The sequence below is a fragment of the Centroberyx affinis genome, unplaced genomic scaffold, assembly GCF_046629955.1.
Source record: "Centroberyx affinis isolate AG114_WGS23_722 - 3 ecotype Tasmania unplaced genomic scaffold, CSIRO-AGI_Caff_v1 ptg003878l_1, whole genome shotgun sequence".
In the NCBI taxonomy this organism is placed as follows: domain Eukaryota; kingdom Metazoa; phylum Chordata; class Actinopteri; order Beryciformes; family Berycidae; genus Centroberyx; species Centroberyx affinis.
Window position 1 is genome coordinate 167,720 of NW_027281719.1, and position 17,071 is coordinate 184,790.

The 17,071-nt window shown below is 41.8% G+C and overlaps 1 protein-coding gene across 1 annotated transcript; it reads left to right on the plus strand.

Moving 5' to 3' along the window:
* LOC139662709 (tripartite motif-containing protein 16-like) lies at positions 1 to 2,643 on the plus strand. Its single transcript, XM_071541432.1, has one exon. It carries the CDS (start codon positions 144 to 146, stop codon positions 1,806 to 1,808), a length of 1,665 nt encoding a protein of 554 aa, XP_071397533.1. The 5' UTR covers positions 1 to 143; the 3' UTR covers positions 1,809 to 2,643.
* Positions 2,644 to 17,071: the final 14,428 nt, after the last annotated feature.

Genomic DNA, 17,071 nt, shown 5'->3' on the forward strand with positions numbered 1-17,071 from the left:
TGCAAGAGCTGACAAGCCCATTCACTGCAGATCAGCACATGAACATGAAGAAAAGGAACAGAGGTTTGGTTTGGATCAGAGCCCAACTTCTTTCTGTTGAGAGAAGTGAAACTATCTGACATTCACTGTCACTGAGAAGTGAAATGGCGCAGCGAGGAATTCAGCTGGACGAGGAAAAACTCTGCTGTTCCATCTGTCTGGATCTACTGAAGGATCCGGTGACTATTCCCTGTGGGCACAGCTACTGCATGAGCTGTATTAAAAGCTGCTGGGATGAAGAGGATCAGAAGAAAATCCACAGCTGCCCCCAGTGCAGACAGACCTTCACACCAAGGCCTGTCCTGGTGAAAAACACCATGTTAGCAGAGTTGGTGGAGGAACTGAGGAAGACAGGACTTCAAGCTGCTCCTCCTGATCGCTGCTATGCCGGACCTGGAGATGTGGCCTGTGATGTCTGCACTGGGAGAAAGCTGAAAGCCCTCAAGTCCTGTCTGGTGTGTCTGGCCTCTTACTGTGAGCAGCACCTCCAGCCTCACTATGAATCCTCTACCTTTGAAAGACACAAGCTGGTCGACCCCTCCAAGAAGCTTCAGGAGAACATCTGCTCTCGTCATGACGAGGTGATGAAGGTTTTCTGCCGTACTGATCAGCAGTGTATCTGTTATGTCTGCTCCATGGATGAACATAAAGGCCACTACACAGTCTCAGCTGCAGCAGAAAGGACCGAGAGGCAGAAAGAGCTCGGGGTGAGTCGGCAACAAATCCAGCAGAGAATCCAGGACAGAGAGAAAGACGTGAAGGTGCTTCAGGCGGAGGCTATCAATGGCTCTGCTGATAAAGCGGTGGAGGACAGTGAGAAGATCTTCACCGAGCTGGTCCGGTTCATCGAGAAGAGAAGCTCCGATGCGAAGGAGCGGATCAGATCCCGGCAGAAAGAGGAAGCGAGTCGGGCCGAAGAACTTCAGGAGAAGCTGAAGCGGGAGATCGCTGAGCTGAGGAGGAAAGACGCTGAGCTGGAGCAGCTCTCACACACAGAGGATCACATCCATTTTCTACACAGTTACCCCTCGCTGTCACGTCTCAGTGAATCTACAGACTCACCCGGCACCGATATCCGTCCTCTGCGCTACTTTGAGGATGTGACTGCAGCTGTGTCAGAGGCCAGAGATAAACTACAGGGCATTCTTACAGAGGAATGGCCTAAGATCTCATTGACAGTGACTGAAGTGGATGTTTTACTGCCACAACCAGAGCCCAAGACCAGAGCTGAATTCTTACAATATTCACATCAAATCACACTGGATCCAAACACAGCACACACACTGCTGTCATTATCTGATGGGAACAGAAAAGCAACACGTATGAGAGAAGAACAGTTATATTCTAGTCACCCAGACAGATTCATTAACTGGTATCAGGTCCTGAGTAGAGAGAGTCTGACTGGACGTTGTTACTGGGAGGTGGAGAGGAGTGGGGGGGGAGGTTCAATAGCAGTCGCATATAAAGATATTAGCAGAACAGGGAATGAAAGTGGATTTGGAAACAATGACAAGTCTTGGGCATTAGATTATTCCAACAATAGTTATCAGTTCATACATAACAATATCTCAACTCTCATCCCAGGCCCTCTGTCCTCCAGAGTAGGAGTGTACCTGGATCACAGAGCAGGTATTCTGTCCTTCTACAGCGTCTCTGAAACCATGACTCTCCTCCACAGAGTCCAGACCACATTCACTCAGCCTCTCCATCCTGGATTTGGGCTTTATTATCCTTTTGGATCCACTGCTGAGTTGTGTAAGCTCAAGTAGACAGGAGTGATTTAACCAGCAATGAGTGAGATTTTTTATTTTTTTCATTTTGTCTCCATCTTTGTTGCTCAGCGCTCATTGCTGTGGTGTTTCTGCACTGCACTTCCCAGAGATCACCTGTCAATCAAACAGTGTGGGCGGGACTGTGACGTCTTTTTCCTTGGATTTTCTGTTGATGCAGTTTGACTTTCTGTAGGTGGCGCTCTTTTCTTTGTCTTTCCTTTTCTTTGTGTTATATCAGTCAGTGATAGAGAGTATCCAAACTGACATTTATTCATATGAAAACAGAAACTGTTGTGTGGTCTATATAGTTCTTATGTTTGTTGCATATTTGTATTGTTGCTGTAATATTTTCTGCTATTTCTGTTCCACTGCATGGGCCTTAATGGAGCAGCACTAGAAGTCTCCCCTTTATTATAGCTGAATAGTTGTTAATATGTTGATTTTGTTCCCGGCCCCTTGTAACTTTGTTGAGAAAAGTCAACTACAAATGTAATCATTATTATTAGAATCAATAGGGAGAGCATTCATTGTTTTCCTCCACAGTGATGACATACTGGTTTAACAGATTGATTGTGTGGATGAAGTTAATATGTAGATGGAAAGATTGAACCAGAGTCCTTTCCCAGGCTTTAGTGATTGGATGTGTGAACAAAGTGAATGTTTGCAAAAATGAATACAGTTTTTTTCCAAGAATGAATGAAATATTTCTTGTGTATTCATTCCAGGAAGTGTATGAAAGCTGCTAGAGAAAATGTGAAACTAATATGACAGTATAACTGAGGCCATTTTCCCCCTAAAACACAACAAAGTGCAGTCTGAATGTTTAGAGCACATGTGGAATCAAAAGTGAAATGAAGCAGCAGTGTTTGTATCTTTTCCCTTCTTTCTGATGTATACGGGGGGATTTGTATACATTTCAATTCCCCATCACAGTACTCCTGTTCAAAGGATCAGTCAAGTGTATTGATTATTCAGTAGGAAGTTTGTCCTGCAAACATACAGCACAGTATTTTCTTCCCGTTTCATAATCTCTGGAGGTGAATTATCGTGCTGCGTTTGCTCTGACATTTGCAGTCTGGGCTGTTTTGGAAGAAAATCAAAGCTTTCGTCCGTGTGATTTTTGTGAAGCCTACAGGCCACACCTCTTTTCACAGTCTCATCTTCTCCTCTCTTTTACCAGTTTGAAGAGTTTTGAGTCTCCTGCGAGTCAATTTTCTTGAGCTCACTGACTGCAGTTTGTCTGCTTTACTTTGTTTTGTTTTGTAAAGAAAGTTTGGAGCCATTCAAATCAGCAGAGCCATGAAATGTTATTTTCAGCTTGTTTTTGACGTACAGTATTTGGTGTTTGTGCTTCTAATTGACTCTCTAACTCTACACCTCTCCTCTCACTGCTAAACCCAAAATAATCTGACAAATTCTCCTCACTTTGCAGAATACTTGTTATTTTCTGTCTTTGTGAGGACATTAATAAGAAATAAGCACAAAAACACACCTGTCTCCTCGGGTGCGGCACACACACACACACACACACACACACACACACACACAGTAAGGTCCAAACAGCAGCAGATGATGCAGTTGAATGAAACACAGAAGCACAGCTGCACAGGACGGACAGAAAGACGGCTCACAGTGTGTTTACAGTGATGCTTTACTGAACTTCACACACATTCAGACACAGCAGAGCCACCAGACAGAGGAAAGCAAACAAACAACAGAAAGAAGAAACAAGGGAACAGAAGTAAATGAAGCGGTGGCGTTTGGTCGCAGAGTGACTTTCACATCCGTTTGCCAGTTGAAAGCGACTCAGAGCTTCACATGGTCTCATCGGTCCATGATGTTTGTTTCCAACAGTGAGACTCAGAGATCCTTCAGACACAACAACACTTCATCAGCCTTTAAACTGCAATAATCAGCTGCTGATTTACTTTCACACTTTGTTATTGGTGCTGCTAGTTTGATTTGCTTCTTATTGTTGCTGCTATTCATAGTATTCCCATGATGTCACATGCATTTCCTACCAATATGGAGCTTTACAATACACACAGCTCATTGGCTGTGTTTGTCATGTGATTGTAATCACCTGGGGCCTAGACTACGAAGCAAGTTGAACAAAGTCAGGCTATCTTTGCCTTAGCCGGCTTCACTAAACCTAACATTGTTGATCCAGATAACCGGTCTCACGTAGCTGCTTATCAACTGGCTCTGTCAACCCAGGATTTACCTATCAGCTATGAGCGCGTTCACATGAAAGAGGCGGGGTTTGTAACAAATAGCCAATCACATGCAACATGGACAGATCCAGATCAGACAATTCAGATAAGATAAGATGAAACTATTGATCCCCGTGGGGAAATTAGATTGTTGCACAGCAAAAGTAATATGATTCAGCGAGGAAAAGGACATAGAATATAAGCGCAAAACTATAAAAATAAGAAATAGCCTAAAAATAAGTGAAAATAATAAAATAGGCTAACAAACAATAAAAGCCATAGACAATAGACCTAATTATAGGATGATATAAGCCCTAATATTTCCTGCTGACATTTTCAACACATGGGTATTGGAAAGAAATGGATACTAACACTGGGTTCTTCTCTCAAGAAGAACAAATTCTTATAATTAATAACTGTTAGCATTACAAAACATAACCACGAAAAGTAAAAGTTGTTTCTGCTTCCAAGGCTAGAGAGGATTACTGGAGGAACTGTCTGTCATCAGGACACAGTGGGCATATTTTTCATTGATAAAATAGTTTGTTGACACTTTGAGGCTGTAAAAAGATTTTCTATTCATAAAGTCGGCCTCATGTTCTTCGGGGCTGTGGTAATGGAATATGAAAAAGCCGACATTGAACCAAACACTGTCGGGAATCCAATTAAATAAAGTCAGTGCAATTAATATATGCAACAGTAACTTTAATCCATTAATAATATGGTGAATTAAGTAGCCTACCTGCTATATCTCTGATATAATAAGTTATCATAGAAAACAAAATGATTCTACTGGTCTGTAAACACGTCGCCCTGCCAACAGCACTTCTTACTGTCTGTTCATTCAAAAATAGCCTAAACAGTTTTCAGTTTTTTATTGTGATTTCCATTTGTATATTTGTGCATATCGTGATCCAGTAGGAATTGTGACTCCCTGTTTCCAGAGAGCTGATTGGTCAGAAGGCCTTTCATACGTTTTGATCCGATACCCTGAACTGAAGCTGCTCCGGAGCAGGTTAGCCTGTGGTTCCTGGTGACGTGGTCGGTTCAGGTTTCTCAAACGCTTTCTGACGTTCCTCAAGCGCTCCTCCAGGAAACCTGTAGCAGGTCTGTGTTTTCGACCAGGTGTGTACCAAGCTCCCTGTAACATTAGATTAAATTCAGCTTAAAGTGGCCAGGATGAGTGAGGTGTATACCACAAAGAGATGACTGCAAGGGATTTTAAGGAGCAATCAACAATTTTCCTTGAAAATGGTGTTTTTCTAAATATTGTTTGTGTTCAAGAATGACCAATTTCACTATTCATGGAACTCAATACTGACACCTATCAGATTGGCTAATAGTTATTTTATTTCCTCATTCATGGCAATGATTAGTTTTAGTTTTGTTTTTTTCTGAACAATATGGTTCCAATTTTGTGTACATGTTTACCCCTGTACACGGTCACACCCATAATGTGTAATGCTTAGCCTACAAAACAATTTGAACCATCACCTTTTTGGGGGGCTAAAAATTACTGATTGCTCCTTTTATGTATAGCTGGATGAACTTACGTAACCACTGCCTGTATCATCCTTAAGACATGGAAATTCATTCACCAACACCATGGCAAGTGCTTTCTTGGTGTCTGAGGTTGGCCTGTTAAGTAGACAACAGCAGTTGATGAAGTCTGTCAAAGAAATAGCAATATGGTAGTCTACTGCAGAAGCCAGTGTGATTTTACTCAGATTTCAGTTGGAAATATTTTTGCTATATTCATGATCAAACATTAAGGTTCACTAAAAAAGATGATGGCCAAATATGAATAATTAACTGGCTGGGCGTCAGGGAAATCTCCTATCTCTCATCTGTTTGAAAGCGTCTGGTTTCAAACAGATGCAGCAGGTGGGATACAAGGAGTCTTACAAGTAGCTTTCTCTGCTTGCTGGTGATAGATTGCACTTCATCCAAACTCTTTAATATTGACTTCCCCTCAAGAGTGCCTTCCAAAACCTGGCGAATTGCCTATAAAAAAATAGAATGAATCACAATGAAAGAGTGACATAACCTCTGCGAGGACTTTTTGCATTTTGTAGTATTTTCAAATAACTTCAGGAGCAATTGTAAATGCAAATACATGTTAAATTAACTCATCACTGAATAAATTAAATATTTCAGTTTCATTAGCGTTGCATTTTCATGTAGGTTTTCACATCCTTCCCACCTGACTACCTCTCCTTGGATTTGGATTGAAAAAGATCCATATATGATCCATGCCTCGTTTGTATCGTCCAGCTCAGAAAATCACGTTTGATCGTGTTTGTTGGGTAGCTCGCCTTGCTGCTAAAAACATTTAGGTTAGCTAAGTTGCCATTACCCTGCAGGCTAGCTAGTCAACTCACCACCTGATTGCGGTTATGTCCATCTAATAGTTTTCTCAAATAGTCTCCAAACTTAAGGGCAGAATCGCCAGTGTTAACAAAGGGAAAACGGACAGCTTGCCCACTTGCTTTCTACAGCGGTCTCCCAGTTTGTAACGTTATAGCAACACAAGCATTATCCCTCCTGAGTCAACGCCAAGCTAGTTTTAGAGGAAGGTCCATGGCACTGGCATCTGACAAATTAGTTAGCTAGTTAACTTTAGCACTGGCATCTGACAAATTCATTAGCTAGTTAACTTTAAACAACCCCGTGATGCTCACTGCGGTTACTCAACTCTCCCAAACCACAGTTTTTACTATGTAAATGCCGTTTTGTGCGTAACCTAATCTATTGTTTCAAGTCAAGTTGACGTTATTAGGTGGTTCAGTGAGCTTCTTTCTCCGATAACTAAAGATCCAGACGTTCAGGAGGTTTTTACCAGGAGCCGAGTTATCCGTAGAGGTCTCTTCCTCTCCAAAACATACGGACCCGGCGATTAAAACTGGTAAAAACACTGAATAAAGCAGTTTCACGTTAAAAAATCAGTGTTTCTCCGACGCTGTTTGGCGGACAGCTGCCGCTACCGTTTGCTCAGCTTGTTTCTCCGGTAAAAACACTGAATAAAGCATAAATAATAATAAAGTAATAATAATAAAGCACGGTCGGTATAAACACCATGCCCCTTCACTTAATTTACTGCCATAACGTTACACCACGAGAGATTCCTGCATATGTAACGTTAGCTGGCTAGCTATCGTTAGCTAAAAATGTTAAGATAAAAATGTGCAGTGGGACTGTAAATCCGGGTGAACAATAAAGCTAGGAGACCACCACACAATAAATTGCAAAATTCAAAAAGGCTGCAGATATAGCGTGGTTATCAGATAACGTTATAGCAATTGTTAAAGTTAGTTAGCTAGCATCTAGTAAAAAAATGCTAGCTAGTTAGCTAACGTTAGTTAATAAATGTCACAGAATAAAAAACACTAATCCCCCGCCATAATCCCAGATTGTATTTTTACAGTGAAATGAGTTTAAGATCATGCTGTTACCACAATTTATTAAAAATATAGGAAAAGTATTCATATAACCTACCATAAAATCCTGCCCACCGTGTGTTGTGCGAACCTCTGACCGCAAGAGATGGATCCAGAAAGTTCAACAATCAGACGAGCGGGAAAATGAATGAACCAGCAGCTGGGTCGAAGTAACCCAACCAGCTGTTCAGCTGCGAATGAACCCCTTACAACACCTTTGACCCAGCATGAGCAACCCAACAGTGTGTTTACAGTACCCCAAACAACCCAGAATTATGACCCCGCATAATTAACCCAACAATGTGTTTACAGAAACAACCCAGCACTTTTCTGAGTGTAATATGATTCAGCGGGGAAAAGGACATAGAATATAAGCGCAAAACTATAAAAATAAGTAATAATCTAAAAATAGGCGAAAATAATAAAATAGGCTAATCAAACAATAAAAGCCATAGAGAATAGACCTAATTATAGGATGATATAAGCCCTAATATTTCCTGCTGGCATTTTCAAACAGAAAGAAATGGATACTAACACTGGGTTCTTCTCTCGAGAAGAAGAAATTCTTATAATGAATAACTGTCAGCATTACAAAACATAACCACGAAAAGTAAAAGTTGTTTCTGCTTCCAAGGCTAGAGAGGATTACTGGAGGAACTGTCTGTCATCAGGACACAGTGGGCATATTTTTCATTGATAAAATAGTTTGTTGACACTTTGAGGCTGTAAAAAGATTTTCTATTCATAAAGTCGGCCTCATGTTCTTCGGGGCTGCGGTAATGGAATATGAAATAGCCGACATTGAACCAAACACTGTCGGGAATCCAATTAAATAAAGTCAGTGCAATTAATATATGCAACAGTAACTTTAATCCATTAATAATATGGTGAATTAAGTAGCCTACCTGCTATATCTCCGATATAATAAGTTGTCATAGAAAACAACATGATTCTACTGATCTGTAAACACGTCGCCCTGCCAACAGCACTTCTTACTGTCTGTTCATTCAAAAATAGCCAAACAGTTTTCAGTTTTTTATTGTGATTTCCATTTGTATATTTGTGCATATCGGGATCCAGTAGGAATGGTGACTCCCTGTTTCCAGAGAGCTGATTGGTCAGAAGGCCTTTCATACGTTTTGATCCGACACCCTGAACTGAAGCTGCTCAGGAGCAGGTTAGCCATGCAGCATGAGTTACCATGGTGATCTACTGGATAGCATGGATGTCATGGCTACATGCCTAAAATGTAAATGTAAAATAGTAATATAAACAAGGGCCTGGATTTGATTTTTCTCAAAGTTGTCCCTTTCTGCCAGTTTTTCCTTGAGGAGTTCAACGCCTCGGGCCAGGAGATCGGCTCTCTCTTCGTCCCACTGGATGTGGTAGGTGGCCAGCTGATCTTTAGTCTCATTTCTGCTCTTCTCCACATCCTGAAGAGCAGCTTTGACTTGGGTCAACTCTTTGGTCAGCTGAGCCTGGGCCTCAAGAGCGTTGTTCTTTTTGACACCGATAGAACGTATAACTCTTTGGAGGGTGTTGAATATGGGCTCCATCTCTTTCTGGGCAGCGAGCGCCTCCTCCTTCTGAATGAAGAGAGTGTTTTTCTCTTTCTCCCACTGGGTCAGGTTAAGCCTCACTCGCTCTTGAGCTGCTGTAGCGACGGCCCGGCTGGACTTCAGCTGAGCCTCGAGCTCCGAAACGGCGGCTTTGTCGGACTTCAGCTGGCTCTTTAGCTCCGGAACGGAGGCCGGATACACCTCAGCGACCTTTTTGGAGTTTTCCGGGTTGAACGGCGTCATCTCCAGCTGCTTCTTGGTGGTCTTGCTCTCATGTTCCATCTTCTGCAGGCTGGACCTCATTTGCTCCATGGCGGTCAGGGCCTGTTGTTTGTTACTGAGGAGAGAAGCCCGTTTGCTCTCAGATTCACTTAGGCGTGATCTCAGCTGCTCCTCCACCTCCCTCTGGGCAGACGTGGCCTTTTGAAAGCCCGATGACACGGCCCGTCTGTCTCTGCCGGTCCTCGATAACGGAATCTAGGCGATCCTCAGCTCGGCCTGAAGGTCCATGACTTGTTGCTGACACGGTCCTCCTGACTGAGCGCCCGCTGATGCCGGGACTCATCCAGCCTGTGATGGCTGCACCAAATCGCCGCACATAAAAGTGTTAGTAAAATCCAATCTCACTCCCTTACCTCACCTCTTTTCCTTTGTTCACATTTGGTTAGTTGTGGCACGTTTACATTCATAATACACATGCACAAACCACATAACGACACGACACATAGCTTTTGTTTCAACAACATGCTCAAACTTTATTACTGTAGCATTATCGATATTACATGTTTCTAATTTGAGTGCACGCATTTTAGTTAAACATGTTTTTATCATTTTGCTGTTAATTATTTTGCATTTATATAACGTAACACTCTTCCACTTACTTGCATGTCCACCGGCATCCAAACTGCCAAGACGCACCTACCATTTGGACTGCACTATTATACCGGAAGAGGGGTGTCCGATCAAACCAAGTGCTCTGGAACGGGGGGGGGGGTGTCACCTTTTTTTTTGTTGTGTAAATGTATTTATTTAGTAGTTAAAACCTGATTGTTAATTAATTTAAATGCAAATGTCTTTATATTAAGTATGTTCATTACTTATGTTAAATTGATTTGAATATAGTCATTTTCCTTGTTTATAAATTAATTAATTTATTCCCCTTTGTGTAAATGTACCTGGCCAGGTCTATATATACTCTGCCATTTATGAGGAGGCCCTTGTTTCTGTTCAGTTACATTTTTCTGTTCAGTTACTTGCATTATATTTTGAGCCCACAACAGTTATGTTTTCATTATTTTCTTTGTAATTCACAATTGGTTTTGTTACCCTTTGCCTTTTTTTGGGGTAAATAAAACCCTTAATTTTGCACTCTATCTTGTGTCCTCGTGCCTGCTTGCTCGGTCCATCACACAGCCGCTTCTTGAGGGCGACCGGCTCGTCCTCCAGACTTCTGCGTCGGCGGCTCCACTCGTCTCTCTCCGTCTCTCTGTCCTTCTCCGTCCGACGTGTACCGTTCTTGAGTTTTCCCGTGGCGTCGTGCTGAAGGACTCTCTTCGCCTCGCTCTCTCTCTCTCTCTCTCTCTCTCTCTCTCTCGCGGCGATCTCCAGCTCAGACACCTCAGGACCGTTCTGCCATGCGGCCTTCTCCTTTTCCCGCTCCGTCCTGGCGCTCTCAGCCCGGAGCTTGTCCACGGCTTCCTGCAGAAGGCTTCTCTTCCTCTCGCTCTCAGTTAAGGCCGCTCGGAGGTTATCGATCTTATTCTGTTCCACAGAGGGAAGCGTCTCCCGCTCGACGACCTCTAAAGCCTTTGATATCTTCTCCCGGGTCTTTGATAGCATTGCGGTGCGCTCGTCCGGCTCGGCCGCCTTAAGCTCGTCGTCCTTCATAAGTTTTGCGGCTTCCTTCTCTCTCTGCTCCACCTTTGCTTGTTCCACCTTGACTCGGGCGTATGTCTTGTCCACCACCAGTTTATATTTGCTGCCGATGACTCTTTCCTTCCAAAGCTCCCTTTTATCCTTCTCAAACTCCTTCCTGAGCTCTTCGATCTCCACGAGCCGCTCCTCAAACAGTTTAGTCCTCTGCTGAAGTTTGATGTTAAGCGGGTTGAACTCCTCCTGAGCCGCCATGTCCAGCAGCTTCCTCTGCTCTTCCACCTGCTCACTCTGCTCCTCACCCTCCTTCATTTTCTGTTCTTCCCCCTCCTTCATTTGTTGTTCCTCACACTCATTTCCTCATAAACTCACTGCTAATCTTCCTTTCATTTGTTTCTTCTCAGTGTCTTCTGTTTGTGAAGTTAGTGACTGATGATGGCTGATGATGTCTTTGATGATGACTTTGGCATTTAAAGTGGGGCATGTCAGCGCACGCACACACACACACACACACACACACACACACACTCTCTCTCCTCTGCTGACAAATTTGCTGTCTTTTTTCTATTCATCTCTCCTCATTTGACAAAGACAGTGTTTTGTCTTCCAGTTCTATTTCAATTCTGTATTATTTATTTTAATATACATCAAATAAAGTGCATTTATATAATTTGTTGTGTATTCAGTCAAGACAAGAAAGCTCTCAAAGTAGCACAGAGTGAGATGTCTGTCACTGCTTGTCGTTCAGTCGTTCCAGGTTTGTGAAAACCAGTCTGAGGCGGTCTGAACACATGCAAACAAAACAAACACAGGCTCAGATAATATGAATTCACTCTGTGTCCACAGCCATGCTTTCTCCACAAGTGATTTGACCTTTGTTTCTATTATTGATAAGGAGATCTGGTAGAAAATCAAACCTGAAACAGCTGGTGTTGAAGGTCGAGCGCTCTTCAACTCCTATAGAAATGTGTGCAACCAAAAGTGAATCTTTGCATACACACAAATCACTGAATCTTAACCCAGTTAAGGCAATACCTCAACCACTGAAATTGGCATGTACACGCCTTTAACATCATACTATCATAACCCAGTTAACACAGATAGATTTCTTTTTGAAATCTTCATTTTTAGCATTTCTGCTTTATTATCAGACAGTCACAGTAAAGAGAGACAGGATCTGGAGGGAGAGAGAGATGATGCCATGCAGCAAAGGGAGCGGGCCAGATTCAAACCCATGCTGAACACCTACAACACAACTAGATTTCTGCTCAATCTTTCCGTTTATCGGGGCATGTAAACGCCTTAGTCAGATTTATTTGAGCTTTTTCAACCTGCGCAGGTCAAAGGTCAGCAGACACAGTAACCCAGATGTTGTATTTACAAACCAGAGAACATGATGCAGTGGAGCGGAGAACGGCAGACCCATTATTTCAAAGAGTCCATGTTAAAAAAGAGTTATTACTTTGAACCATGTGAACGTTGCAATTAAAACATTGCCTTAAACTGATTACTCCCAGTAATCAGAGTATTGGTGCGCACCAGAGGTGTGACCAAGTCAACTTCGCTCCAGTCCCAAGTCAAGTCCAAGTCAAATCCCAAGTCTACATGTAGATTACCAAGTCAAGTCCAAGTCAAGTCCATGTCATTAATGTCAAGTCTCAAGTCTCAATGTAGAACAGCAAGTCAAGTCCAAGTCAAGTCCATGTCATTAATGTCAAGTCTCAAGTCTCAATGTAGAACAGCAAGTCAAGTCAGAACAAATCAAGAGTCCAGTATCAATTTAATATGTTAAAGAAAACTAAATATCTAGGACTTTTCAATGCAATGTGGTTTTAATAGGATAAAAACTGGATCACCATGAAAACCAGAATATAATCTCCTCACCAGGATCAGATGCAGCTGGACCAGTTTGTAGCGTTCAGATTTTTACTTCCCATTCATTTGAATGGAAACTGACATTGAACACGTTGGTGAACAGATTCAACAACAGATCCTGCTTTTATTGTGGTTTTCATGGCGGTCCAGTGCTGAATAACCTCCATGTTAAAACTAAGTGGAATATTGATTTAACAAGGAACGACCATGATAGTTATCTTTATCATTCTAGATGTGAATGGCTCATTTTGGATGTTTTTATAGTTGTTGTAGTGGGAACACAGACGTTCTATTGAGATCTTTTTATAGTTATAGTTCTCTTTATAGTTATCCTTCTATGTGAATGGGCCTCTATAGTTATAGTTTTGGAGGTTTTTATAGTTATTGCTGTAGTGGGAACACAGACGTTCTATTTAGAGTCTGACTGGACGTTGTTACTGGGAGGTGGAGAGGAGTGGGGAGGGAGTTTCAATAGCAGTCGCATATAAAGATTGCGATCTTGTTCTAGATGTGAATCGGCCTTAAGAGAGATGGACATGTGAGCTGAGGGACACACTAGAAAACTTTCAAAGTCCTAATCAATTTTAAAAAAAAACATTGTATCACACGCATAACAACAGATTTCAATGATTTTTTTGGTCTCAGTTGTGAATAATCTCACACTAGATGATGAAGAACGGACGGGATCTCACACATTTAACCACATAACTAGACTGTAACAGATTATCAGTCAAAACCTCTAATCTCACAGGAAGTCGCACCATCCATGTGAGTCATTGACGCAGCTTAAAAGACTCACATTCAATAGTTGTGAAATATTTTGGTCTTCTTGTGTCTGTCTCTGTTTATTTTTACAGGTTGAAAGCAAAATCCCACAAATCTTATCAAGATGGCCCAGGAAATTACTTTTTACAGCAAAACCTTCTTAAACAGTATGTTTATTTATCATCTTCACCACACACACACACACACGCACACACACACACACACAATAAACATGAAATATACGGCACAGTGGACTATAAAATGTTGTCACATAGTAACAAGACATTCATTTAGCTCGTCGCCTTTGAAGCTGGACGTTGAGGTTGTGCATGGAAATAAATGAAACACAAACACTGGTGTCATACTACTGTTTTTTGTTGGAATATGAGGCAGAGAAGAAGAACAACAGCACTCAACTGACTGATGAAATGCAGATATCAGTTTGAGAAAGAAAGAAAGAAAGAAAGAAAGAGAGAGAGAGCATCAAACATGTTGAAGAAAGAGAGTTCACAATCAAACCATCAAACATCTCATAGACCCAGGACCCAGCCAACAGTTGTTGTTTTTTTTTCTCTTTCCAGCGACAGCTGAGATAAATATTCATCTCTGTCTGATGTGCTTGTCAAGTATAAAATATAAAAGTATATTTTATATTCTTGGAGTCCCCAGGGAACCTTGTATCTCCGATTTTCACATTTGTCATTTTGGGTGTAATCCTCCCCTTGCAGAGAAAGATTTGTCACCCGGGGGATGCCAACCATTGGCACATGTGCTGTGTAACCTGCAAAATGTTTTTTTCCAAATGTGCAAAAATCAACTTGTGTTTGTGTTTCCAACACAGTCTCAAAAAAGGTTTGGGAATAAGCATGAACTCTGAAATGCAGATTTTGTGTTGTGGGCTCAAATGAAGTAAAGATTCCATTCCTCCATCATGAACGGATTATGTGACAGCAGCACTAACTGGACCAGCTATTTTCACCTGTTTGTCACATGACAAGGTCGGCTAATGGGCCGTCGAGTTTAGGCAAGTAACACAGCTTTGGTTAAGGTTAGGGTTAAGGTGGTGCAGCAGTGTAAAAATGTGCAGAGTCTCTGCAGTAAAGTGAGCAGCTTCATCTGCATCTGCTAATGCATCTCCATATCTGTGTATCATGTGTCTGCTTGGCTGGCAGACACTAATGGATTGCAGTGACTGTTGTAAAAACATCCAGGCAGGGATGTAGTGGAGGGGAAACACAGACAGTCTCAGTTTACCCACCTTTTTATTTGTTTTAACTGACACAAATCAATATGAATTCATCCATAAAGTCAAACTCATATGTTATATGAACATGAGGTCTTTTAATGGGAAAAAAAAGCATGAATTAATGCTTTTCTGAAAATTGATTTTTGTTATTTTGGTGGCTGTTTGCCTTATGATGATCCTTTGTACTTACCACTACATCACTGTATACAGCAGTGTGTATTCCAAATATGTATGTCCAAACATAAAGTTATGTTGGTGAATGTGAATGTGTATTCTGTGTCCTGTAGACAGTGAAGTTAACATCATTTAGGGTTCAGGAGGGACACAGCTAGTATATTGAGAAATGAAGTGAGGCCACCTAGTGGACAGAAAGGAAAAGGCTTTGAGGCTTGAGCATGAACTTAGTGCTGGTGTGAGCCTGCAGCTAAAATATGATGATACTGCCCCCTTGTGGCTTTCCTACAACATTACTATCTGTCTTTAACGTGACAACATGGAAAATGTCTCTTCCACGGGGGAAATGAAAGCCTGTGCTGAAGCAGACATATTCCCAGACGTAAAGTCCAATGAAGACCTGCTGTGCTAGTGTGAACAAGTGATGAAGGAATATCTCACAGTCACAAAGAAAAACGTTGTGTTCTTGTTGCAAAGCAGTGAATTAGCAACCACCACTTCCATGTGATTTCATGTAGTTCAACTTTCTGAACAAAAAACACCATATGTCTCCAAGAAGGTTGTTTTTTAGCATCAACAATACATTTATAAGATACCGGATAAACATTAGCTTTCAGTATGTAAGTAAACAAATGCACGAGGACAGAACACAGGCAGCGTAGTTTCTTAAAGAGACAGTAACAATTACTGCAATACCTAACCTATATGCACTGTATCTGACTTTATTTTCTTTATCGGATTTGCATATCTACTTTTCAGGATCTGATTCTAATGTATTGGCTCTTGTGTGTCTTACTTAATAAAGCCATAGCACTGTGTGTTTCTTAACTTCTTATCAGTGTGTTTCTAGGGAGTTTCTTAAAGTGACAGTAACGATTACTGCAGTACCTAGCCTATATGAACAATACATTGTGTTTCAAAGATTAAATTATTACTCCATTATTAACGTTTCAGATGTGACAGATGTGAGTCAAAACAAAAGGCGTTCATTACCTGTTCACTTCATGTGTTGGCATGACTGAAAACATGCTGCAACTACATAGAGTATTGTTGGAGTATGTTGTTCTCAGTGTGTTCCCCATTGAAGTATTATATTATGTAGCCTCTCCCTCACAGACACACTCAGAATTTGTGTACTATACATACAAGATAAATACATAAAACGTATTTACTTCCAATAACAAGTGCCATTCTTCCTTTGTGTGCTGTGCTGTGTGTTTTAATTGCCCAAACTTTGTTTTTTTTATCTCCAAACAAAAAAGCAAAACAACCAATTTTGGTTCAGTTTATTGCACTTGCCTTAATCTTTGAGTAAAACAACCCAAGAACAGGGTAAAAATGACCTACACATTGTACATGTGCAAGTTTAAGAATTAAATTTTTATTTTAATAATCTTAAGTTCATATTTTAAACGAGGGCTAAACACACACTGCCTCAGGGTGCTTATAGAAACAGTGAGAATCTGTGAGAAACCACCAGTGAAAACACACAGAAAGCCAAACCTTTAAGTAAAAACACACAACCACCGTCTGACACACTCTCCACACACTCAGGAAACACCCACGCATGAGAGAGAGAGAGAGAGAGAGAGAGCGCAAAAGGTGTCTTTTTTAACATCTCATTACATTCACTGACCCCAAGTTTAACTATTCCATTTTTATTTGTCATAATTTTCACTTCATATTGTAAACGAGGGCTAAACACACACTGCCTCTTCCAAACCGCTCCTCTTGTTACGAGTTCACAGAGATCAGACCCAAAAGCAGACACCAATCGCAACTGTCCAAAGTTCAACAAGTTTTAATGGTGACACAGTGAATAATGTGCAGAGGGGAGGGGGCTGTGCTTCCTGGGATCCCACGAGGTGCCGTGCAGGTGACGGTGGCGAGGTGAAGGTGAGGAGTTCCCAGTCAGGACGCCGGTGGAGGTCGGACCGGCGACCCGAAACACCGGACCGAGGAACACACGAGCCCTGAGGCAAGCCGGCGGAAGAGCAGGCCGACAGGATCACCGGACGGGAGAGCAGGTTAAGTGCAGCAGGCAGGCGAGCAGGCTAACACAGGCGAGGGAATCCGGGCACAGGAAAAAACAGCATAAGAACAGGAACACAAGCACAGA

Excerpts from the sequence above, each read along its gene's own strand:
- LOC139662709 (XM_071541432.1), top strand. The coding sequence starts at position 144 with ATGGCGCAGCGAGGAATTCAGCTGGACGAGGAAAAACTCTGCTGTTCC.